Source organism: Eschrichtius robustus, chromosome 3 (assembly GCF_028021215.1).
Source record: "Eschrichtius robustus isolate mEscRob2 chromosome 3, mEscRob2.pri, whole genome shotgun sequence".
Taxonomy (NCBI): Eukaryota; Metazoa; Chordata; class Mammalia; order Artiodactyla; family Eschrichtiidae; genus Eschrichtius; species Eschrichtius robustus.
Window position 1 is genome coordinate 37,995,504 of NC_090826.1, and position 25,442 is coordinate 38,020,945.

At 44.8% G+C, this 25,442-nt stretch overlaps 3 protein-coding genes across 8 annotated transcripts in view; 1 reads left to right on the forward strand and 2 right to left on the reverse strand.

The window, feature by feature from the left end:
• NASP (nuclear autoantigenic sperm protein) overlaps positions 1-3,709 on the forward strand; it is a 34,466-nt gene extending 30,757 nt beyond the window's left edge. For both annotated transcript variants that reach the window (XM_068539773.1, XM_068539775.1), the window contains 8 exons: positions 9-94; positions 208-281; positions 1,126-1,314; positions 1,434-1,600; positions 1,992-2,048; positions 2,137-2,214; positions 2,895-3,023; positions 3,521-3,709. In XM_068539773.1, the coding sequence (XP_068395874.1) occupies positions 9-94; positions 208-281; positions 1,126-1,314; positions 1,434-1,600; positions 1,992-2,048; positions 2,137-2,214; positions 2,895-3,023; positions 3,521-3,601 (861 nt within the window). In that variant the 3' untranslated portion in view covers positions 3,602-3,709. The remainder of the gene's footprint in view (positions 1-8; positions 95-207; positions 282-1,125; positions 1,315-1,433; positions 1,601-1,991; positions 2,049-2,136; positions 2,215-2,894; positions 3,024-3,520) is intronic.
• Positions 3,710-4,322: 613 nt separating this feature from the next.
• On the reverse strand, positions 4,323-9,152 carry CCDC17 (coiled-coil domain containing 17). 2 transcript variants are annotated; one of them, XM_068539777.1, is made up of 13 exons: positions 8,988-9,152; positions 8,820-8,924; positions 8,496-8,691; positions 8,245-8,407; positions 7,940-8,023; positions 7,733-7,851; positions 7,368-7,484; positions 7,009-7,154; positions 6,808-6,899; positions 6,449-6,652; positions 6,068-6,278; positions 5,890-6,000; positions 4,323-5,588 (listed from the first exon to the last, which is right to left on the reverse strand). In XM_068539777.1, the coding sequence occupies exons 1-13, from the start codon at positions 9,150-9,152 to the stop codon at positions 5,451-5,453; spliced, it is 1,851 nt and encodes a 616-aa protein (XP_068395878.1). In that variant the 3' UTR covers positions 4,323-5,450. The 2 variants fall into 2 exon arrangements, with proteins under 2 accessions (XP_068395878.1, XP_068395877.1); XM_068539776.1 differs by having other exon boundaries at positions 8,496-8,718.
• Positions 9,153-11,142: 1,990 nt separating this feature from the next.
• The window catches only part of GPBP1L1 (GC-rich promoter binding protein 1 like 1), a 56,444-nt gene continuing 42,144 nt past the window's right edge, over positions 11,143-25,442 (reverse strand). For all 4 annotated transcript variants that reach the window (XM_068539781.1, XM_068539780.1, XM_068539779.1 and 1 more), the window contains exons 6-12: positions 24,952-25,024; positions 23,513-23,706; positions 15,895-16,035; positions 15,272-15,430; positions 13,893-14,017; positions 12,896-12,998; positions 11,143-12,043 (exon numbers count right to left, since the gene is read on the reverse strand). In XM_068539781.1, the coding sequence (XP_068395882.1) occupies positions 11,891-12,043; positions 12,896-12,998; positions 13,893-14,017; positions 15,272-15,430; positions 15,895-16,035; positions 23,513-23,706; positions 24,952-25,024 (948 nt within the window). In that variant the 3' untranslated portion in view covers positions 11,143-11,890. The remainder of the gene's footprint in view (positions 12,044-12,895; positions 12,999-13,892; positions 14,018-15,271; positions 15,431-15,894; positions 16,036-23,512; positions 23,707-24,951; positions 25,025-25,442) is intronic.

A 25,442-nucleotide genomic window follows, 5' to 3' on the forward strand; every position in this document is an offset into this window, starting at 1 on the left:
TACTTCAGTCTCTTCAAGAAAATGAAGAAGAGGAGATTGGGAACCTAGAGCTTGCCTGGGATATGCTGGATTTAGCAAAGATCATTTTTAAAAGGTAAAACTCTTGGTGCTTCTAGGCTTAGGTTGGGAGCTTGGTGGTTGAAAACAGAAAGCAGTTAGGGGTCGACAGATGCTATTAAGGTTTCTGACCATCTTTCCTTCTTTTAGGCAAGAGACGAAAGAAGCTCAGCTTTATGCTGCACAGGCACATCTTAAACTAGGAGAAGTTAGTGTTGAATCTGGTAATACATTTTCCATTTTACTCTCTTCTATAACACATCCCTTGCCCCTGCCTTAATCTTCCTCTAATTCCTTAAAATCCATCTCAATTGATCATAAATTGTGGGCAATTAGCTTTAAAAGGACAGTAGGTTTTTTGGGTTCTCTATGGGTCCTAGAACAACGAACAGTCTTTTAAATGGTACTCTAACTGAAAGTCTCTCAATAGGGTTGGTTTTTTTTTTCTTTTTGGCCGTATCGTGCAGCATGTGGGATCTTAGTTCCCCAGCCAGGGATTGAACCCGTGCCCCCTGCATTGGGAGTGCAGAGTTCTAACCACTGGACCGCCAGGGAAGTCCTTCTCAGTAGGGTTTTTTTTTGTTTGTTTGTTTTTTAATTTATGGCTGTGTTGGGTCTTCCTTGCTGTGCGCGGCTTTTTCTAGTTGGGGTGAGCGGGGGCCACCCTTCGTTGCGGTGTGCGGGCTTCTCATCGCGGTGGCTTCTCTTGTTGCGGAGAAGGGCTCTAGGCGCGCGGGCTTCAGTAGTTGTGGCTCACGGGCTCCAGAGCGCAGGCTCAGTAGTTGTGGCGCACGGGCTTAGTTGCTCCATGGCATGTGGGATCTTCCCGGACCAGGGCTCAAACCCGTGTCCCCTGCATTGGCAGGCAGATTCTTAACCACTGCGCCACCAGGGAAGCACCTCAGTAGGTTTTTAAAAGTCATTTTGATGGTTTTTAGTCAAGGGTCCTGGAGATGCTACAAAGAAAAATGAAATATAAGATGGGAGCACATTCCTGCAGCATGGTCTGAAATTTTAGAAGTACTATATATTAAATGTCCATTTGCTTGCTGTTTTTCTCTTTGTTAGAGAATTACATCCAAGCTGTGGAGGAGTTCCAGGCTTGCCTAAACCTGCAGGAGCAGTACCTGGAAGCCCATGATCGGCTCCTTGCAGAGACCCACTACCAGCTGGGCTTGGCCTATGGGTACAACTCTCAGTATGATGAAGCAGTGGCACAGTTCAGCAAATCTATTGAAGTCATTGAGAAGAGAATGGGTGAGTAAGCATCAGCTGTTTCCACAGTGATTTTGATGGATCCAGTATTGACAGTTTAAAAAAAAAAAAGGCTTCTTTTGTGTTATCTATCACTGATCACTTCAGCCTGTTCTTCCTAGCTGTACTTAATGAGCATATGAAGGAGGCCGAAGGATCACCTATTGAATATGAGAAAGAAATTGAGGAGCTGAAGGAGCTGCTACCTGAAATTAGAGAGAAGATAGAAGATGCAAAGGAGTCCCAGCGTAGTGGGAATGTAGCTGAATTGGCTCTGAAAGCAACTCTGGTTCGTTTGGTTTCCTTTTAAAGTTTTGATAATAGTATATTCGATATTGTTGAAGGCCCTTTATCACGGTATTAGCGTGCCATTTGCTTAGGAATTTTACTTATGACTTGGTTTCCAGGGAGTTGGAGGTCAGGGAATGTGAGAACTCATATACTGTTTCTCTCAAATAGTAAAAATGCTTAAGACAATATGCTCTGGAGCCAGACTGTGTGGGTTTGAATTCTGTCTCAGCTACTTACTATGTGTGACCACGGGTATGAGTAGAGGAGGTGAGTGATGTTGCTACTATATGGTGGCCACTAGTATTTGAGGTCTTAAACAGTTGCTTGTAGGTGGGTGACCTGGTGGGCTCTATCCTGGGACCCACTTGGGTTTGTCATCTCTCACACAGGTGGAGAGCTCTACTTCAGGTTTCACTCCTAGTGGAGGAGGCTCTTCAGTCTCCATGGTGGGTATTCAGGTGGTTTTTGTCACTTAATATTAGACCTCAGTGTTTGTCTAGGAGTACATTGCTAACAAAGGTTTCTTATTGCCAGATCGCCTGTAGAAAGCCAGCAGATGGTGCATCCTCATCAAATTGTGTGACTGATATTTCTCACCTTGTCAGAAAGAAGGTAAATCTATATGTGGTCATTTCTTTTCTGTCTTCTTCTCACTCTGCATTTTTTTTTCCCTCCAATGACACATGAGGACTACCTTTTCTATAAACACCCCTCATACTAGGTGCAGTAAGACATTCGTTTTGCAAAAACGGGCGAGGATTTGAATGAAGATCGGTCTTGAGTGAATATGTCTTCTAGCAAAACTTTCCTGGTTTTTAGCCCAAGGGCTATCAGGAAAGGTGATGAGGAGGACTGGTCAGATCAGCCCATCTTGGGAAGCTGGCAGGTTTACAGTACTCATTCAGCAGCAGATCTCTTGATACTTAAACTTGTGTGAGTCTGCCTTCTGCCTGTTGCAGTAATTTTTTTCTCTTGTGGAAGAGCCTGAACTCTTGCTTTGTTTCCTGACTCAAATGTAGGAATTCAAATTTGTGGGTTGGTTACTGTTCAGATCTATTCCTCATCCCCACCCCACTCTTCCATTAGAGAGGCTGACTTGGTATGTTTGGGCAGACCAATCTATTTTCTGCAGAGGACAGGTTGTGGCTAGGGAGACCCTTAGAGCTGTGAATCCTGGTGTTGGGATCTTTGCACCATAGGGAAGAGGGGGGCGTTAAGGAATTGTTTTACAGTTGTCCTTTTGAAAACATTAAGCACACTTGTGAAGCCTTCACAATTAATTATATCTTTAGAGAAAACCAGAGGAAGAGAGCCCCCGGAAAGATGATGCAAAGAAAGCCAAACAAGAGCCGGAGATGAATGGAGGCAGTGGGGATGCTGTCTCCAGTGGAACTGAAGTTTCGGAAAACATGGAGGAGGAGGTGGGCAGTTAAGCAGGGTTTGGACACTTGCCTCATTTCCCCTTGTTGTCAGGGCCTGGGGAAACAAGTCCTGCTAAGTGCATGTTCCCCAACTTGAGCCTGTTTGGATTACTTGAGTGCAACCCTCATAAAAACAATGAGGTCATACAGGAAACAGTTTGGTTACAAAATATAGGGCGTCTCATTGACAAATGGAACCTATATACATACCACCGGTCCCACTCTAATGAATGTATGAGAAGACACTTAATTGGCAAGACCATTCAGTCTTTTTTTGCTCCTCTTTCTAACATATGAACACTGGCTCTGTCAGCCCTGTTACAGAGAATTTAGGAAATGGCCTTATATCTTGCGGTCATTGCCCTTTTAGTGTAGAGAGCGAAGCAAAATTTAAGGGACCTGTGTTTATTTCCTCTGACTGAGGCCTGCTCAGTTGTGTAAGAAAGAATGGCTTAAAGTAGGGTCACTTATGCCCAGGCTCCCTGTTTATCTTCCAGGCTGAGAATCAGGCTGAAAGCCGGGCAGCAGTGGAGGGGACAGTGGAGGCTGGAGCTACAGTTGAAAGCACTGCATGTTAAGAGAGGGAGCAGAGCCTTCCTCCCAATGGAAAGTGTTTTTGTATATAATGTATTTTTTCACTTTTGGGGGATTCTTTTTGTATAACTTCAATAAAGATTGTAAGCAAAGGTTGAGGCTTTGATGATTTTTTTTTTTCCCCCTTAAATATTGGCTAAATGTGTGCCTTGGAGCACTCCGGGTTTTATATGGTGGCCAAAGGTTTTTGTGGGTTTTTGTTTCCTCCTCTGTGCCGATCTCTGTGTTGGAAGTTCTAAACCAGATTCCTGTCTGTCTAATGTGGAGGTGATGAAATCAAGTGTGGCTGTAGGCCCTTATCTTCCAGTGGTGCTATATTTTTTCCATCATAAATACTCTGAACCCAGCTGTCTTGCGAACTTTGAATGGTGCTCTCCCTGGACAGGGGCTATAAAAGACGTGGTGAAGATCTTGCTCTTTGGTGCTGATACTGTTTGATGGACTTTGACTGTGAACTGATAACAGCTTCTAAGCCAGGCCTTAGGTGGCACCTGTCTTATCCACCTCGTCTCCAACTGGGGCCATAATCCTGTCCTGGAAAAAAGAACTGAGGAAAACTTGGGGCTGGGGAGCGGGGAGTGACCCTTGAGGAAACTGGTGTGCTAATTGTAGAAAATTGAGCTTTCTGGTTTGAAAGTGACTAAAGGAGTGACTGACTGATGGACACTCTGGATGTGGTTGGAAGAAAGAATCTGTGGGGAGAACTGGCTGGTTGAGTTATATTTGTTATAACAGAAAATATCAACAGTTGGAATTGTTACTTGTCCACAGTTTTGACTTCTTAAATAAAGATGCTAAAAAGCTCTTGGTCTCTGGACTTGTGTTTAAAGATCTTAGAGTGGGATCCTGGGCTGCCTGGAGCGTTTCAGTGGGATGTGGGGTTGAAAGGTGGATAATGGCTCAGCAATTCTGGCTGCCCAGCGTAAGGGTGCTGGTGCTTAGGGCACTGTTACTAAAGCCATCCCATTGGGCCCTCACTGATGTCCAGGGTGCAGGGCTAGTGTGAGACCCGTGACTCGGCTGCCTCTGACCTGACCTTTAAGGAATTGCTATACACCAGGCAGTATTTGGATCTGAATTCCAAAACAGTGCCTGCCCTCTACTACCTAAGGGGTTTAGTAATTCCAGCATTCACAGGGCTACTTTGCTGCACTGTACAGACAGCAGGTTAGAACCTGCGGTTTGAATATCCAGTGTTGGAGGTGGAGGGAGCTCTTGACTACCAGGCCTTTGACCTTTGGCTGACACTGGGGTCTGGGGCCACGCCCAATATAACAATTCAGGTTTCACTTGTGACCATCCCCGCTGCCGGCAACTTGGGAGGAACATGACTGGGTTGTCTTTCTGTAATATACGGCTACAGGAGCTCCCTGTTTCATGGTGAGCTTGAGAACCTGGAAGGCTTCCTGGACGATGTCCTGAAGAAGCTTGGATTTGGATAAAGAAGTGGGCGGTAAGATGCTTTAGCAAAAAAAACAGGAATGAGTTCATCAAGTTCCTTTAGCTGGATGAAAGACTGTCTCCAAGTCACCTTTCAGAGAATTTTCTTACATGCCAGGCAATACTGTAAATACCTGACATACCTGTTTAATCCTCACATCAGTCTTTTTTACAAAAGGATAAGAAAGGCCAAGTACTTGTGGAAGGTGGTAGAGCTGTGATTGGAGCTCACGTTATGTGTTCACATCTGTATTTGCTTCCAGACCCTCTGTCAGAACACGGAGTAGTAAAGCTGCAGATGGGAGAACAGGCCTCAGTCTAGGCCCCAGTCCTGTGCTTGTGAAGCTACTCATACGCCCATTCTTCTGGACTCAGAAAGCCAGTGGGGGTGGGTCAAAGCTGTGCTGAGGGCCCAAACCCTCCTCTCTCTGCTTGACTCTGCCGCTGGTGGGGGTCTTCAGGAGGAGGGGGGTCAACAAAGCCAGCTGTTGGGGCCAGGGAGCTGGCCTCCAGTGAAGATGAGTTGGGCACCTGTGGAACAAGGAGAAGGTAGATCTTTAGCAAAAGGTTTATGTAGAGGTTAACAGCACAGGTTCTGGCGTCAGGCCACCTTAGAGTCAACTGCTTACTGTGAACCAAGTTAACCTTGTCCTCTGATTTTCTTATTTGTTTACACAGTAGTACATACCTAATAGGATATGTGAGGGTCACATGAGTTAATCCACAGAAAACATTTAGTAGTGGGTTGGCACATACATAGCGGTCAACAAATGCTGGTTATTAACCACATCAGCCACACCTGTGGGGTCCCCAGCTATAGTTGGGCCCTCACCAGAGGTGGGTACTGGTACTCGTGGGCACTTGCTGGATTGATCTCTGCCAGTGTCTGGACATCTGCATCTCTTGCATTCACCAGCCGCAGAAAGAGCTCGGCCTGACCTACCTGGGAAGAGGTGAAATGGTACTGCATCTGTACTGTGGAGGACCCAGTCCCCATCCTCCACACTCACCTGGGGAATCCCATTCAGCTGCCCAAGGCTAAGGCTGGGGTCCAGAGGAAGGGTCTGAAGTGGGAGACGCCAACGACCACTTAGCATCCTCTGATCCCGGTCAAATAGCACCAGTGAGGCCCAGGCTTTTGGCTGTGGTGCCTTAGCCCATGCCAGCCCCTGCCAGGCCTGCAGCTCACAGACCAAGGATACTGATGGTGAGGGTGGTAGTCTAGAGCAACCAAAAACAGGTGTCAGGAGCCAGAAGTGGCTCTGCTCCCTTCCTAGGACTTGGCCCTCAGGGCCAGTGGCCCAGTATACAGATGAGAAAATGTAGCAGAATGAGGGACAAGCCTCAATTGCGGCAAAAAGCACCAACATCATAAATCCCCACCTACTGACCTGGGTATAGGCTGCCTGCTGGCAAGGATGGCACAGTTGCCCATGGGCCCAGGAGCTGGAGGTGGGGGCAAGCAAAGGGCTGGGGGCAACGCTGTGGTCCCTCCTGTATCCTGTCCATCTCGGGCCAAGCCAGTCATTAGTTGCACCCAAATCCAAGAAGCCTCAAGGCCCCGCAGGAAGTCATAGAAAATGACAAGGCCAGCCCTAGGAAATACAGGCCTCAAGTGCACACACACCCAAGTCCTCTCACCCTCCCAACCCCCAGCCAGTCCCCCCACCCTAGCTGGCCCTAGTGGGTCTCCTTAACCAGCAGTGGTGACCAAGTCACAGAGGATGTCAAAGGAGGGAGCAGGCCTCACCCAGGGTCGTAGGGTGCAGGGCCCAGAACGTCAGTTGTGGGCAGGAGGAAGTGTGGATCCAGGCCCAGGTTCCTGGTCATGGTTCCAGAAAGCTGCGACTGCAGGGGAAGAGTCAATTCCTCCAGAAAGCCTCCTAGGTGTTCTATGCTCCCCCAACCACACAGAGCAGAACTGCCCCTGTCCCAACCCCTGGGTCCTCACAGCCTTTTCAGCGCCACCCAAGAATAGGATGCCTGTGGAGTGTGGAAGCGGCGGCAGCGGGGGAGCCACTGGAGGCGGGAGCCTTGGGGGATCTTCCCTCCTCAGGCGTGGGCTGGGATTGACCACAAGTCTCGGCTCCTCGTGCCCTAGGTGCAGGGGAAGAGTAGGGCGCCCTTGAGCAGGACGCGGCAAGTAACTGGGCTGAGGTACCCCTCCCCCAAGAGCCAAACAGACACCTGGAGATCGGCATGGACACGGACTGATGGGGCTCAGACACAGGTCTTATTCCCCGTGCATGGTGCCTCTGAGCCTGGCCTGCTGGGGAGGGCTAGGCGGGGTGGAATTGGGTGCTCACTGACCCCAGGGCACCCGGCCTGCACCCCTCTGCGTCTGCAAAGCCAGGATTTCTGCCTCCAGGCGCCGATTTTCAGCCTCCACTGCTAGAAGCTCCTTGAATGCGGCACCTGCCTGTCTTCCTGCGATTGAACAAGTTTGACCTGTCACCTCTGACAGCTGGTGACCAGCTGCTCTGAGCAGCTCTGCAGCCTTAGGACTCTCTGGACAAGGCTGGACTTGTCGGCTAACATTCCAGGCACCCCCGCAAAGACAGGTGTTCTACCTCGGGTTTTTTGCTCAAGTGGTTCCCAAGCCAAAGACGTCCTCCCTCATCGCCCTTTTCTCTCCCCAGGTCTAAGGCCCTCCTGGCTGGCCCCCTCATGTTCACCCCTGCGGGTCCGCGACCGCCGAAGCTCCAGAGCTGACGCCTCCACTTGTAACTGCCATATCCAGCCCAGAACGCCGGTGTCCCGGCCCCCGCCTCGAATGTAGGCCTCACGCAGGGCCCTAGGGAGTAGGGGACAAGAAGGCAGAAGCGCTTTTCCCGGATCGATCAGCGCTTTGCCCCGTGCCCGCCTCGGGGCTCGGATCTTACCCGATCTCCGCAGCCAGAGTCCCTGGGTTTGCCTGTAGCACTGGACCACAGAGTTCTGCCTCTCTTAAGGCGTTCAGCCGGGTCCTGGGGTGGAGGACGGCCGGCGCGGGGGCGGAATCAAGAACCTAGACCCAGGGCCTCCGGCAGCGCCGCCCCTTCCCGACCTCACTCGCGCGGCCTTCCAGCCGCGACCGGGCGCATACCTCGCGCGTCCAGCCGGGCCAGGCCCCGCCCCCCCGCTCCGGCCCCGCCCCCCCCGCCAGCCGGTGACTCGGAACTCCTGGGATCCGGCTCGTCGGCCTCACCCGGGGTTGGCCTGTAGCTGCTGAACGTGCGCCCCTAACTCCTCTAGAGCACCCCGCGTTCGCCCGGCCTCTGCCCGGAGTTCTCGGAGCTCCCGCTCCAGGCTGAATATGCGTGATTTCCCGTCCCGGGTCCAAGCCAAACCTTGGAGGTGCCGGCTCAGTTCTGAGGGGGTAAGAGATCAAATCAGAACGGGTCGGGCGACCTCAAGCCAAAGGGGAGGGTGGGCCCTTGTCCCCCTCTTTTCCCTTACCCTCGCCGCGTCGCTCGAGGGCACAGCTCTGTGCCTTGGTCTCTGCCAAGCGCCTTGCGCGAGTCCGGTGCAGCGCCCGCAGCCGCTCGCCGGGGCTCCCAGCAGCCTCGTAGTTGGGACCCTGAGTCGGTGCCTCTGACCGCCTCCAGGGCCCCTGTGACCCGCTGGGGACCTCTGTTATGCTGGGTCGCATTTCCTGCAGATACAGCCGCAGCCGCTGCACCTGGAGGTAACAGTAACCCGCAATCTCTACGTTGGGGTAATCTGACCCACACGTGATCTATAGGTTTTGGGGGGATGCTCAGTGGGGAAATCCAAGTGTACCTCATCTGTTAGCCTCTTCAGAGCCGATTTGCTGGCCTCCTGGTCTGGGAGGCCCTGGTGTTCTTGTGGCACAACCTGGGTACAGGGTGTGGGGTGAGGAATCCTCTGAGAGTTGCAATCACTTCAGTACCCTCTCATGGCCATGGAGGAGGCCCTTACCCTGGGTACCCGTGGTTCAGTGGCTATTGGGGGCTGTTCTCCAACTGTCAGCTCCTGGGGCTGACGGCCAATGCAGAAGCGCTGAGTGTGGGTGGCCAGCAGGGCCCAGGAACGGAAAACCATGTCACAGGACCCACAGGGCAGGAGCCCTGGTTCCCTGGAGTGGGAGGCCATGGGATGGGACTCCTTTCCTGATACCAGCCAAGACCTGCAGAAGACAGGACAGAGGGGCAGAGGAAAGGGAAAGGAGGATGAAACAGCCAAAGGCAGAGAGGAAAGGCCAGGTTTACCGGGTCGTTTATGTTTGGGGAGGAGCTAAAGCTCCCTGGGCAACAACCTCAGGTCTGGGCAGGTCTGGAGAGTGAGCGGGAAGGCTTGGTCACCTTAGGGAGGAGCCCCTGGCTTGAAAAAGATGTCATGAAATCTGTTTCACCTCATTGCATGAGTATGGGCAAGTCTCTAACACCACACCTTGGTTTTCTTGCCTATATTAATAAAGGGGAGCAAAGAGCTGCCTCCTAAACTAGCTGAGCCCATATCACATACTCCGTCTTGGTTATTTAATAGCCTCTGGCAGGGAGGTGTCATCTTGTTCGTTCTAGTTTTGCCCAACTGGACGTAACCCAAGTTAGTGTCATTCTCCATTCCAAGGAATACCTGAGAGAGGAGGCATTCTGCCTGGAAACCATGTCTTTCCCGTAGACCAAAAGCTTTTCCTTGCACGGTGCCTCTCTGGAAGTAACATCTTTTGCATAACCAAGTCACACCAAGGCTCCCTAACTCCTAGTTCCTGCCCCTAGGCGCCGCCCTGCCGCCCCTCCAAGATAATCAACACAGCCGAAGGAATGAAAGTTCTGGGAGAACACAATGAATCAGAAGAGGGAATCAAATACAGAAAGGTAGCTCTTCACTCAGGACTAGCCAGCGGCCACACAGGCCCCGTTCCTGCTGACCAGATTTCCCTGCCACCCCCCCAAATATATGAATCCAACAGACGCAGGAGCTCTGACCTAGCCCCATGTTTCTATACAAGGCAGGTAGTGGTGCCCCCGCTCCCAGGTATGTTAAGGCCAAGCTATGACTAGCAGCAGGTTACAAAGTGTTTCAGAGTATGTAATCTCAATTGTCCAGCTCAATTCCAAGTGGAAAAGAGGTACATTTTTAGAAATTTGTTCTGAGAAAGCTACTAAGTGGCAAGCCGAAGACCAAACATACAGGATATCTCTATGTCAACCTACTTCTCATTTCCAGTTTATAGTTCATTTTATAGTATTTCATTGATCCTACGATGCATTTTTTCATATTTTAACACTAAAATCAGGATTCACAATTAATGGAGTGTCATAACTGTCAAGTTTTCTAATTAGTACATAAAGTGTCTTAAAATAGATATACTCAATGAAATATGATATAGTTCTTTCTGTTCTATCTCAACCACCATTTCCACAGTTCACATGTGGACTGCTTATACTACTAGCAGGAGAGACTACAGCACGTTATGGCACATAAGGTCTCTGCCTTCCTAGCCTTCAGAATCTAGCAATTATCATGCTGGTTTCTCTACCTCTAGTCTCTACCCCTTCTGGAGCCTACACTACAAGTTAGTTTTACCCTTCTAACAAGTGGTCAGGCCTGTTACTCCTCTGCTTGTCTCCCATTACAGCATGATCTCAGGCCTCTATATCCACTAGGGACCATGTGCTGTAGGGCTGGCCGAAGAGTGCCAGTGTCAGTATCTGTTGTTTAGTTTAACTTCTAATTGTCCATCAGATCTTGGCCTAAGGTTCCATTTTTTATGTAACCCTACTGAGCTGGATGCTCCTTGCATTCCCAGGGCCTTGCACAATGCCCGGGACACGCTATGTTCTTATTTAGCAGAAAAATTGAGGCACAGACTTCCTTAAAGTAGGAACACTGGTAAATACATGGGCACTGAAAAACAGTTTCAGAAAGGAAACTTGGGTTTCTGATTTTATTACTGGTAGTTTATTGCACAGGTTTTTCTGCATCAAAAACATATCTGCTAAAAGGAGAAACAGGTGTGTCTGAATTCAGATTTTTTTTTTTTTTCCCCCTCAGACCTCTAAAAGTAGTATTTCCCCTAAAAAAGAATCCACTCATCTAATTTTAAAGAAAATATACTTCTTACACAAGACAATCCAAACTGATGCAAAATATTTATTCCAAGTTAGTTATTTTATGCAGTAGTTTTCCCCCTCAACAGACTTGTGATAACCACATCTTTTAAATCTGTAAATAATGTTATCAAAATAATCTTAATCTTTGAAATCTCACAAAAATGTATATTTTACAATCCACCCTGAATATCAAGGCTGCAAGAATAACACAACATTTCCTATATCCAAATATTTTACAGCTGTACCCAGAAAGAAAAAAAAAAAAAAAGTGAAAAAACCATATATGCTGGGTTAAGGGCTAATGTTACCCGAGCAGCCAGAAATAAAATAAAATATCCAAATTATTAGCATTAATTTAATACAATTATAACTTCAATAGTCACTTTGTCATTGACAATGATTGCTTGAGCACAGGGGTGAGTGCCCCAAGGGCTGGTAGTAGAAGCTGCTGCTGCAGACCAGTGTCTCCTCCTCTCTGCCCTGCCAGCTTCCACCTGTGCATCGCCCCATATACACTGTGTGTATGTGTGTGTGTTTTAAAAATCTTTCCCACCACACGAAGTTCTATTAAGCAGATAACAGGGAAGAACAACAACAAAAGCTTAACAAGCCAATCGCTCGCTCTCTCTTTGGGATATGATTATTTCCCTTGTGCATGAAGTATTCAACAACAACATAAGAAAAGGAAAAGGAAAAGAACGATTTCTTCTGTATAACCCCTAAACACACAAGCTGAGTTTACTGGGTCAGATTTAACAGTAAGCATTTATATGCCTACTTCCAGGCATCGTCATCAGATGTTTCACTGCTACTTGTTTCCGTGTCTGAGTCCTCAAACTCTGCTTTGTAAGTGTTTCTCCAAGGGGAGAATAGGCTAGAACTTCGGCTCTGCAAGAAGCCATTCTTCCCAAAGCCATTTCTTCTCAGCTGTGGTTGGCATGGGAAAGAAAGAAAAAGACAACTATCAGTAACTACACTGGCCCATGGGACCTGGGAAAGGCCAGGCCTCAATTCAATTCTAGGCAGAATGTAAAGGGGGACCCTTCTAAGAGACTGAAGATTCCTTACAGCAGTGCTTTTCAAACTGTAATGTGCCAATGAATCACCTAAGGATCTCTTCAAAATGCACACTGATTCAATATGTCTGGGGTACAGTTTGAGATTTCCTATTTCGACAAGTTCTCAGGTGATGGCAATGACAGGGGAACAGAGTTCTGAGTAGCAAAGTCTTTATGTCAACCTATACTTTTCTTTATAGGATTTTAACACCATTGTTATTTATGCTTTAAATATACACCACCAGAACGTAAGTTTCGTGACGGTTGTGGAGACCTGGCAGTGTTTTACTCAGAGAAAGAATCCAAGCATCTGTTGAAGAAATTCAGATAGGCTATTTGGCTTCTTGGCTCTGGCTGGAGTACCAGAGGTAAACCACAGCGCTGGAAGCAGAGGGTTAGCCTGCTTAGCCACAGACCAAGGGCTCAGCCCATAACCTTGGGAATACAGCCTTGTGGTTCTGATAAGGAGTTAGAGCTTCCAGGATGAAATAACATACTGCTTTCTGAAATCTGCTAACTACTGACCTGGTTTTTGTGTCCACCACTGGCCTGGGCAGAATGAGATGCCCCTCCGTATTTCTACAATGGCAACTTATTAAGTAACTTTTCTTTTTCAAGGTCTTTCTCACACCCTAACCTGGGGCTTCCTAAGGGCAATGATTGTCCTAACTCCTTTCTCTCCTAGTCATTAACTGGTCTCCAGCAAAAGTTTATGACATACCTCCTCTGTCTTCATGTGGAACTCTTTGAGCTCATCCTCTGTGAGGGGAAGGCAATTCTCATCATTTTCAGGATACTCCTGCCATCCCATCGCTTTCAATAACCTGGTGGAGGCAGGTCAGGCAAAGAAAATATACCTTTCAGCATAAGTGAGAAGTCCACAACTTCCCAGCCCAGGGGCAATGGTACCCACTTAGATGTTAGAGAAGAAACTTGGGTTTTTCTTTTCTTCCCAGTGGGACAAGCTTTAATTATGACTACTTAGGTGCTTGGAATTAGATGGAGGATCTCCGTAGTTGCTCTTTGGAGAGCGTAAGAGCTATAGAGAAGGGACGGTAGAAGTAGCAGTATAGAGTCAAACTATCCCACAGACGAAACAGAAGAAATCTCACTTTGTCTCCTGTGAGCAAATTAGCACATAGCCACATGTACCTAAGTTCTCTTTTAATTTCATGGCATTGTGGACTCCATAACCTTGTGATCTTGTTGACCCCTTTTAAAGTTCCTCTGGACAGGAGCCCCTTTTCAGGAAGGTACTTGGCAGGCCCCATCTGCCATCCAGTTGCCCACACAGCTTGGCTGGCTCTGTGTTCAAGGCCCTCATTTAAAGAACAAGCTCCATTACCTTTGGGCCTCATGAATCCCAAGGCCCCTTAAAGGGGTCTTGTGGTAACTGCTCACTTGGGCCAGGAGGGGCCAAGGGGCCACCACAACAGCACCAGGAAACAGGTCTCACCCCACCCCACCCCTTCCAACTGGAGCCTTAAACTGAGCCTAAAACTAAACTACAAGAAAGCCTTGGAGAGGAGGGTGTGAAAACGCTAGCTGAGTCTGTAAAGGAATACCCGGTGGGCAACAGGCCAACCTGCGGCACACAGAGAGAACAAGGTGTGGTGCTGGGGGCACTTCTCTCTGTACTGGACTCTGAAATGTCTTAAGTATGTTGAAACTCCTTGTAGGCCATACACAGCATGCCTTGTGATCTGATCCTCACTTACCTGTGCTCTGCTTCCAAAGAGTGAGAGAGGACCTCCCCTTCGTCTTCTACGGGGAGAGCAAGACCATTCTGATGACAGCCTTCCTCTCCATTTTCTTTTGGTTCAGGTGTGCTGTTGTCCTCTGACTGCAATAAGGAAAGGAAGGACATATTTGGTTTAATACTCCTTTGGGGCAAGATAAGCAATCTAAGAGATTAAGAAGTCAGAACCCAGGAAAATGCTTTCTAGAAGAGGATCTCAGCCAATAGTTTTTTCCCACTTAAAAACGAGAACTTGCTCACCTTGCTAGTAAGATTTCTAAAGAATACTAACTGGCTACCATCTTAACTTCAGGTTATGTCAACTGTGGCAGAAGCTACTAGATGCCTATGCAATATCAATTTTCTATTCTTCCTTACTGATTTGGACTAAGGAACCAATGCGCTTAGCTTTTAAAAAGTTCACTTTCCTAGGCTCCCTTGCAGCTAGGAGTGGGTATTTGACAGTTGGCCAATAAAATGTAAGTGGAAATTGCAGGGGTGGCTTTTAAGAAAGCATTTAAAAAAGGGACAGACATCCCTTTTCAGGTTTTTGGCTCTGTCCTTTCCCTAACTAGAATGTGGATGGGAGCACAACTACCCTAGTTCCAAGGCGACCAAAACTTACAAGTTTCCTGATAATACGAATGAGCTGCCATTACCCTCTTGGACAGGGAACTCTAACCTTCCTGTTGCAGGATACCAAAAAGAAACCCTCTTGTTTTACGGTGCTGTTTGTCAGATTTTCTTATATTAGAATTAAATATAATCCTTAAAGGGACTTCCCTGGTGGTCCCATGGGTAAGACTCCGTGCTCCCAATGCAGGGGGCCCGGGTTCAATCCCCGGTCAGGGAACTAGATCCTGCATGCATGCTGCAACTAAGAAGTCTGCATGCTGCAACTAAGAGTTTGCATGCCACAACTAAGACCTGGAGCAGCCAAAATAAATAAATAAATATTAATATATATACACACACACACATATATATATAAATATATATATAAATATATATTTATATTACATTATAATATACTATATATTATTATATTATATATATATAATATTATACATATATATAATCCTTAAAAAAGCTTCTATAATTTACCAACTTCAATTCAAGGCTTAAGCAGTGCTGCCCTGTTTAAGAGCACTAAGTCCCAAAGCAGCTATCATTGAAATGAGCCCTAATTTGAAATATGCTGAACAAAGAACTGAACTCACTTTATCACAGACTGTTACTCCTCCAGATAAATCTCTGTCATTTTAAAAATGTACCACATCTTTCTCCCTTAAGAACAAAAAGTACATGTATAACATAGAAAAACACTTATGTTGCCCCAGAAAAACCCTTTGCTCTTACATCCTCCAGCTTCTCACAGTCTCTGCTCTCTGAGAAGTCTCCATTCCGGTCATCCTTCAGAGTCTTCAGGAACTCGCTCTTCCTGTCAGTAGTTCGGCGGGTCAACTTGGTCAGACGAGAGGAGCTGATCTCAATTGGAGGAGTGGTGCTGGCGGGGCTCTGGGCAAATACCACAAATAGGTTGCTCTTGACAGCAAAGAGTAAGTACTGGGATTCTCTAGGCCACTTCTACATGGTACTGCTTTCCAGAATCTCGTAGCCTATTTATCACTCTTTTACCAAAAATAAACTATCCTTTTCATTTAAACAGACTTCAGCTCTGCAGAGTTCTTACAGTTAAAACCAGATGGTTTAAATAGCACCTCTCCGATCTTTCTCCAGACGCCAGCATAACGCCAGTCAAACACAGGCCAACCCTGGTTTACCAAAGGGCAATGACCCCACCCAGCTACTGCCCATCTTTGGATGCTAATGGGAATCACCAGTAAAAAAAATGACTTTGAGCTAAGCATAACTACAAAGGAAATGGAGTTAGAGCTGTACATGTCACAACACTTACCTCAGTTTAAGTAAATGGGAAATGGCAACTTTAGAAAAGGCTGCTTAGCTTTATTCTCACTCACCTCTTTGGGAGAGCTTAAAACTATACCACCAGCCAGTACTACTGGTTTGGTAACAGAGCTTGGACTGGTAAAAGCAGACTCCCGGCTAGAGGAAAGGGATCCTGATTTGTGTTCCATTCTGTTAGCTTTCCACGCACTGGGCTACATGGGAAGAAAGAACAAATCAGTCAGAACACCATGCAGACAGAAGCTCAGCCTGTAAGATCATAAAGAGTGAAATGTTATGTGCAAACATGAATTCCAAGAGTTCACCTGTCTCAACACGACTGGGAGGTATATAACCTTGAAGGAAAAAGGCAGACAGGAACCAGAAAAGCCATGGGATATTAACAGGTATTTCTCAAAAACAGAGCCCTAGTCCAATAAGCCTGGGAGATGCTAGGCTGAATATAGTTCAACAACAGGTTTCTTTTACTGTGCTGTTTCTCAAAGCACTTAACTATATATGTGAATTGAGAGGCAGATACACTACACAGCATTTTCTAAACTTATTTGACCCCCCCAACTGTTTTCTTTTATAGTGTGCTGTTAACCTCTGATGTAATCCTGACAACCCCCCACCCCTGCCGCCAAAGAGCACATCAGAAAAATGATGTTTTCTAGGAACACTGATGGCAGGAGGCTAGTTACAGGCCAGGGTGGGCAATATAAATGGCTGGACAATCCTGGTTTAGTCCAGAGGCCCTTCTTTTGCTCGGCCTTGTGGGGTCTGGGCCCATTCTGTCACTCTGGCCCTGACCCCAACTATGATGGCAGCATAGTGTAAATGGAATACTCCATTTTTCCTGAGTCAATCACTCTTGTCTGAGGCACATCAATGGAGTGAGGCTAAAGAAAGTAAAAAAGTCTGTTTTACCAAAATGAAACAATTAGAAGCAAGAGACCTCTAGGACAAAGGAAGGGTCTGAGTGAAAAGGATTTCTTTCTTGTTATTAAAGAAGATACTATAGGCTAAAGAAAGGAATAAACTTAACAGAGTTATCTACTATGTACCAGATGCCTGATCTATTTTATTTAATTCTTAACCCAATCAGGTATAATTATGTCAAATTTTTACAGAGAATTACACTAACATTAAGAAAGCTATGTAATTTGTCCAAGGTTACTCAACTAGGATACAATATTGTTTTCCACAATGCCCCCAAAAAGAGCATGCCCGCAGATAAAAGAGACAACGACCTAACTGGAATGGAAATTAATTTTTTTCTTGCACTGATGAAAATCTAAACATGGCTGCTTATTCAGGCTAAATATCAAAGACAATAGTTTCCCAGAGTTGCAGAAGGTCACCAGATGCCTTGTCCTTCTTTTAATATTGCCACCTCAGGGCGCAGAAACAGGTGAGTACGATACAGTAGTACGTAGTACAATAGTTTTACCAGACAGTGTTACGTGCAACAGGATACTGACATCTCTGTCCAGCTGTATTCAAACTTAATTTTCAGTAATTCAAACACTATATTATATAGTGTTTGGCTGCTCACTAGAGAAAACCATTATGCCCTGTACCCCCTTTATTAGAGGAATTATATATGTAGAAATCCACTAAGGTGAGGCACAAACCATTATGTATAAAATAAGCTACAAGGATATATTGTACACCAGGAGGAATAATGGAGTATAACCTTTAAAAATTATGAATCACTATATTGTACACCTGTAACTTATATATTGTACATCAACCACACTTCAGTCAATCAATCAATAAAGGAAGGAAAAAAAAGGAATCCACTAAAGTGAATCATATATCAGCTGCTGTTTTCTTTTTAAAATATCCTCTCCTTTTCTCCTAACTCCAAATCAACCTCAACTCTCCACCTCAAATGATCCTGTCTTCTCCTACTGGACTGACGTCAGAAGTCACTGGATCCGGGCCTTCCCTGGTGGCGCAGTGGTTAAGAATCCGCCTGCCAATGCGGGGTACGTGGGTTCGATCCCTGGCCTGGGAAGATCCCACATGCCATGGAGCAACTAAGCCCGTGTGCCACAACTGCTGAGCCTGCGCTCTAGAGCCCGTGAGCCACAACTACTGAAGCCCGCGCGCCTAGAGCCTGTGCTCCGCGACAAGAGAACCCACTGCAATGAGAAGCCTGCGCACCGCAAAGAGTAGCCCCTACTTGCCGCAACTAGAGAAAGCCCACGTGCAGCAATGAAGACCCGATGCAGCCAAAGATAAATTAAAAAATAAAATGAAGTTATAAAAAAAAAAAAAAATGTCGTCACTGGATCCAAACTCTCCCCAATTCTCTCCTTTGCATCTCAAGTTCCTTTGATAGGTCCCCCTCCCTTTCTACCATTCTACATCCATTTGTTCTCATTCCTTTATGAATTTATCAATTATTTCTCCTTTGTATCTTTAATCTCCTTCTCTCTAGTAAGTTCTTCCATTTTATCTACAAACATGCTAAGCCACCTTACTGAAGCTAAGGGGAAAACAACCAAAGATATATTCTCCCTTTTACTACAATCCTTTTATTTCCAAACTTTTCTGCATAAGTCAGTATCTGCTTTCACTTGTTCATTCTTACTATTTAATTCCCTGCAACACTCAACTCTATCCCCATTTTAATGAAACAGCTCTTTCAATAAATAAGCAAAAATCTTGTCTTCATATTACATTCAATGGTCAGCTTTAAAAAATCTGTTTTTGTAGAAGAAGAGATTACTTGTTACCTATCTTTTCTGAACCTGTCCCTCTTTCCCTTCTCAATTCCCTGATGCTTCATTCTCTTCTCGCCTCCTGAATTCCTTTCAGTCTATTCAGTGGATGTAGGCATACTCAGTGCTCTTCTACTGCAATCTGTTCCTAGGTGAACTTCATTAGAAAAACTAGTTATTTGTAATTGTTTAATCAAATTGTTAAAATCATGGAGCTAATATGACCCCTAAACTCTCACCTGAGCTTTTATAAAGACCTCCAACATTTGGCTTTAGTCTTACTTCTCCCCACCACTTCCCAACTACCAGCCATCCACTTGTCTTTTCCCAGACATGGCATGTTTTGCCTCCTTTTTTTTTTTTTTTTAATTAATTTTATTTTATTTATTTTTGGCTGTACTGGGTCTTCATTGCTGCGCGTGGGCTTTCTCTAGTTGCGGTGAGCGGGGGCTACTCTTCGGTGCAGTGCGCGGGCTTCTCACTGCAGTGGCTTCTCCTGTTGCGGAGCATGGGCTCTAGGCATGCGAGTTTCAGTAGGTGTGGCACGCGGGCTCAGTAGTCGTGGCTCGCAGGCTCTAGAGTGCAGGCTCAGTAGTTCTGGTGCACAGGCTTTGTTGCTCCGTGGCATGTGGGATCTTCCCAGACCAGGGCTCGAACCCGTGTCCCCTGCATTGGCAGGCGGATTCTTAACCACTGCGCACCAAGGAAGCCACCCCCCCGCTTTTTTTTGGGTAACAAATAGTTCCTCTGCCTGGAATGCCCCACCTACTTGCTCCCTAACAAACTCCTACTGGTTTTTCTTTTGGCTGCTCTGGGTCTTCGTTGCAGCGCGCAGGCTTCTCTCTAGTTGCTGCGCGTGGGCTTAGTTGCCCCGTGGCATGTGGGATCTTAGTTCCCCGACCATGGATCAAACCCGCATCCCCTGCACTGGAAGGCGGATTCCCAACCACTGGACCACCAGGGAAGTCCCTCTCCTACTGTTTTAAAACTACCATTTGTTGACTAGTTAGGATATGTCAGTACTATATTCCAAGTACTTAGAGTGGCATGAAGTCTGACTCTAAAACTAGAATTCTCATCCTCCTCTCTCCTTTTTATCCTTCAAGATGGGGAGCATTCTGGGGCAGTGGAAAGAGCCCTAGTTGAAGTTAGACAAACCTAGTTTTAGAGTCCCAAACTCCATAATTTTATTAGCAATGTAACCTCATATATGACATAATTTTCTACATCCTAGGATTAAGGTAAATGTTATACGTAAAAGGCCTAGTGAATGTCATGGAACATAGTAAGATGTCAACGAACGGTAGTTCTCTTTCCTTTGCCGCTTCAAAACCCAGTTCAGGGCTTCCCTGGTGGCGCAGTGGTTGAGAATCTGCCTGCCAATGCAGGGGACACGGGTTCGAGCCCTGGTCTGGGAAGATCCCACATGCCGTGGAGCAGCTAGGCCCGTGAGCCACAACTACTGAGCCTGCACATCTGGAGCTTGTGCTCCGCAACAAGAGAGGCTGCGACAGTGAGAGGCCTGCACACCGCGATGAAGAGTGGCCCCCACTCGCCGCAACTAGAGAAAGCCCTCACACAGAAATGAAGACCCAACACAGCCATAAACAAACAAACAAACAAATAAACAAATAAATAAATAAAATTAAAACAGACAAACAAAAAAACCCAGTTCAAATATGACCTCATCTGTAAAGGCTCTGAGGACCCTCTCCAGGCAGGGCAGTACAATTATTTTTTATATGTGTCTCTTTACTGGACAGCAACTCTTTGAGATTATTTTTCTGACTCTAGTGGCATACAGCTTTTAAAGACACAAATACTCGATGTTTAATAACTGTTGAATGCATAGAGAAAATGAATGAATGGATAAATCTACATCTGCCTACTAGTTATCTCATCTCTGCTTTCCTCTAACATCTCACATTCAAGGGTCCCAGAACCACTCTCATCAACTTTTCCTGAAAACTCTGCTTTCTCTCTTCTCTAACTTCAGTGAAATGGTGCCACAGTTATCCCAGTTTCCTGGGGATGAATGCTCAGTGTCCTGTTTTCCTCCTCTGATTTGCTTCCCACTGTGTGCCACCACCACCTCCCTTCTCTGCTCACTTGCATCATCCCTGTTCAGGCTTCACTACCTTTTGCAAGGATAGTTAACAGCAGACTTTACATTAGTTTTCCTATCTTCATTCTATCCTCAACTCAGTTCTACACAACAGGGCTAAACTGATCTTAAGCTCTGTGTTATGACTTTTATCCTTGTCACTTCTTCTCCCCCAAAAGACTTCTAAGATCCTTGAGGATATGACTTTGTCTCACTCATTATTATACTCTTCTTCTATCGCCTAACAGAATGCTTGCAGACATTTCACATGAAGTTAACACTTACGAAAACTTTATAAACTCTAAAGGAATGGAACAAACAAAAGGTATGCTGCCATGCTGATAATAATAGCCACCATTTATTACCACTTACAAGTACCTCATTTACTCCTCAAAAAACCCTTAAAAGACAGGCACTACTACCTCCATTTTATATGATGAAATTGAGACTCAGAACGTTAGAAACTTGTCCAGGGTTGTATCACAAAGAAGGAGCAAAGTGTCACATCTGTCTACTTCAAAGCCCTGCTGTTAATTTCCATGCTACAGTTTCTTTCTTTATAGGAGTTGCTCTCTTGACTGAATTCATATTCTTTTCCTTCTACATCAGAGGAACAAGTATCCTAAACCCCTTTCAAAAATAAGTCCACTTGTCAATCAGTTTATTCCCATTCATTTCTTCTTGGGCCATGATCCTTTAATGACCTTTCAAGTATATTTCAAGTTGTCCCCAGCGACTTCTTCCTACAGATTTTCTTCACCCTTTCACTTAACTTTACCACCACCTATATTCTGTTTCCTTTTACTGTCAAGTCTCAAAGGTGCCACTACCTCCACTTCCACTCACATAATTCCAGAATCCTCTGAAATCTTGTTTTTCAGCCTTACACTACTCTCCTAAAACCTCAACTCAAAGGTCACCAAAAACTTTCCAACTGCTAAGGTCCAAATCCCCTCTTTTCAGTTATTTCCCTCAACCTATTGGCAGCAACTGACAAGTGCTGACAACCCCGGCTGCCATCTTAAATTCACCCACCCAGATGTGTGATAGCACACGATTTTTTCTATGTCGGAATTACAATTTCTTAATCCTGTTGACTATGTTGTTATTTTCCTAATATTTATGAAATATTAAGTATTTCCCCAAGTCTTATTGTCCCATTCTTTACTCTTCTTCTATCCTCTTTCCCTCAGAGATCTTATCTACCCTGAAAGCTTCATTAACACTAGGATAATGACCCTCAGTCCTGATATTTTTCCAGTGCTACCAGGTAATCAGAATGGTTCATTCCCTATCCCTCATATATGCCCAGTGTTTTCTATTCTCAGAACATTTTATTTAACCACCTCTTCTAATCTGTAATACTCTCCAGACTTTCCCTGACTATCCAAATCTGGACCATCCTCCAAAGATCCGTTCAAATTAGTTTTTCAGTAAAATTTCCCTTGATGGTCATAGTCTAAGCTGAACCTTGCTCCTCTGAACTGTGTAAATAAATAAATAGTGTTTCATTAATTTAGTTATTCCAAATCTGTTTAAGATTTGTTTTTAGGATTTGTTGTTATTTTATTTCATACACAAACACATGACCTTATATTGTTATATCTTGTCATCCCTATTAGACTTTTAGCCCATGGAGGGTGAGGACCAATGTTGTACTTTGTGTTGCTCTTAAGCACCAAACAAGTGCTTGCACACACAGAAAAGTGAATTAATGCTCACTGTTTTTTTCTCTCAATAACACAGTAAATCTAATTGTTTCCTTACAGTGGCTAGAATTCATTCAAGCAATTATTGTGTGCTTTTGTGAGGGTGCTAGGGATACAAATATGAAAAAGACCTGAAGCCTTTAAGGAGATTACAACCAAATGAAGAAAGAGATGCAATAAATATTGTGATTAGAGACAGAGTGCTATTCAACCAGATACAAGGCTTAATTAGATCTTTAGATGTATGTGATAGAAAAGGATTCACAGAGAGGATGACATAAACATGAAGGAAAATCTCCCAGGTAAGAAAAGAAAGGGCAGTAAAAGACAGATTAGGCTTAGGCTATATAGAATTATACACACCAGTGCTCAGGAGTCTGGACACCGTATTATAACATCAGGGGTTGCTAAGTCATGACCCTTGGGCCAAAACTGGCCTGAGGCCTATTTTTGTATAGCCCATGAGCTAATAATGTTTTTTACATTTTTAAAGGGTTGAAAAAAAAAAAAGAAAAAGAATATATTACAAAAAGACCATATGTCATATGTGACCAACAAAGCCTAAAATACCTATCATCTGACCCTTTACAGATAAAGTTTACCAACCCCTGCTATACAGATGGTTTGAAATCACTAAAGGGACTTAATGGGAGGGGATGTGATATATTCAAACTGTTTTAGGATAATCATTCTGGCAGTTCTGTGGAAGATAAATACAGAGAAATGAGGAAATAGAAGGGTACACTACAACAGTAAATGTGAGATGACAAGGGCATATCATAGAGGAAAAAACTGACGAGGATTTTATAACTGCTTGGGAGAGGGGAATGAGTAAGGAGGAGGAAGAAAGCAGCAGCCATGATACTCAGCTACGTGACCAGATGAATGTTGGTGTTATTAACGAAAACAGCAAATCAAGGGAAGCAGGTTTATGAGATGAAGCTAATGAGTATGAGAGGCCTACTAAAAATGTAGTTGGCAGCAGAAGAGAGTTTGGAGACAGTAAAATACTATACATATAACTTAATGGCACCAAATGAATATCTGGTGAGTGACTCAACAGGAAAAAATAAATTTACTAAATTTTTTTCTTAGTTATTCTCCCACCTCTGCTGTATAAGGTTCTTACACTGATTCCAAATCATACCTTGGATGGGGGTGGTACAGGCTTAGGAACCAGGTTCTTATAGACACTTGGAACCATGGTTGACAATTTGTTTCCGTTTGCATGGTGAGATCCTGGTGAGGTGAATGCAGCAGAGAAGGCAGCAGCAGGATCTTCTTTGGAAACTTTTTTGATGACTAGCATTTTGGAGGGCTGCTTGGCACTAGGTGGGTTTTCTGTGAAATACAATAGTGGAGAGACAAAAGAATGTCAAACCTATTGGTTAACACGAAGCATAGTTCAAACAAAGGCCTCACTTTGAACAAAGAGCTGACAGTTGAGACTAAGTGACAAACATTTCCTGGTGTGCACTTAACAGATACTCTCAAAAGTGACAGTACCCAGGAACCGTAGGAAAAAAGGCAGCATAAGAAAACACTTGATTCTAAATTCATAATCAACCAAAAAGCCCAAAGATGTTAGAAGTCTTTCAGGGGTATAACATGTCTCATGCACGGTGTGATCACCCAGGCATAGACCAAACAAGAATATATCCAAGGGTAGCTACTCCTGTCAGCATTAGAACACAGAGAGATGAGGAAATTGGAGAAAGGAGTCTGCTATGGGACCTTCTGATGAGGCAAACTGGAGCAAAGCTATACATTAACAAAGGGGAAATGGTACAGCAATTGCCCTTAATCCTGTAACTCAAGATCCAAACCCAGTATTTAGATACACTAAAGCCTTCCTAATAAAATGCCTGGCTACTGAACATATCTAATGTAGGAACTAGGAGAGTACAATTTGTAAATGCTAAAGATCCCAATGCCACAGGATCAGGTTTCGTTTGAAATACACTGATTTGTCTATTAACTTTTTATAAGGGTAGTTATTAGAAACATATACATATAAATGTGTATATTTATAGGTTTCCCCCTGCCCTATACAACAAACATCATTGATAATTGCCAAAAACAAAAACAACACCCCACTCAGCTAACGGAACCTGGCTGAACAAAATGTTCTCTGGGACGTGGTATTATTTAGCCTTTCAAAGAACACTTTAGAAGAGTATTTAGTAATATGAAAGAATGGTTAGAATATAGTTATGTCTTCCAAATATTAAGGAGACAACTATAATACATTAAAATTCAATTTAATTGTTATAAGCAAATTAGCAACATTAAAAATTACTTCTTATGAGCATATTATATTATTCTCCCTTTGCTTAAAATCTGCTTTCAAATTCAGGGCTCTACAAGCTCTCAATTGTCTGTATTCTGACTCTACTACCATTACATCTCAATGGTATTTTGGGGGGCAGAGTAAGAGCTAGGCAGAGTTAGTTACCATGTGCAAATGGATGAGATGAGAAACCAGAGATAAAGAAACAAATAAAAAAACAGATAAAGAATTTTTTCTCCTCTCCCTGCTAAGAAAAATCTAAAGTTGTGCCTTTAAAAATGGCAAAATCTACCTACCCCACACTCCAGAAGGGGTCCCAATAGGTCTGCATGGCTGATTCTGTTTGCCAGCTTCTGGATTCAAAGAAGGCTAGGAAAAAAGGGGTATTAATGGTTGATACAGAAAACTAATCATTTCAGCACTTTTTGCAAAGTAGCATTCACCATGGAACCTACCAATTATTGATAACTATATATCAGCAGCACTCTAACACTGTATTCAGAATTAACAAATAAACAGACGATGTTGAAATGCAAAATCAATCTCAGGTTCTCTTGGCTTTCATTTCCTTTAATATAAGAGGATTAAAAAATTTTTTTTTAAATAAACAGAATAAGTGTGCGAGTTCTCATCTTCCTGTAGGATATGTATGCCAAATAAGGAGGCACAGAAAGCTGAATGAACAAGAAAGTGAATCACTTTTCTCAGATTTAAGGAGCATAATCTGGTCATTGAAATTTGAGTATTCATAGCATTTCTAATGAGACTGCTTTAGGGCAGAGGCACA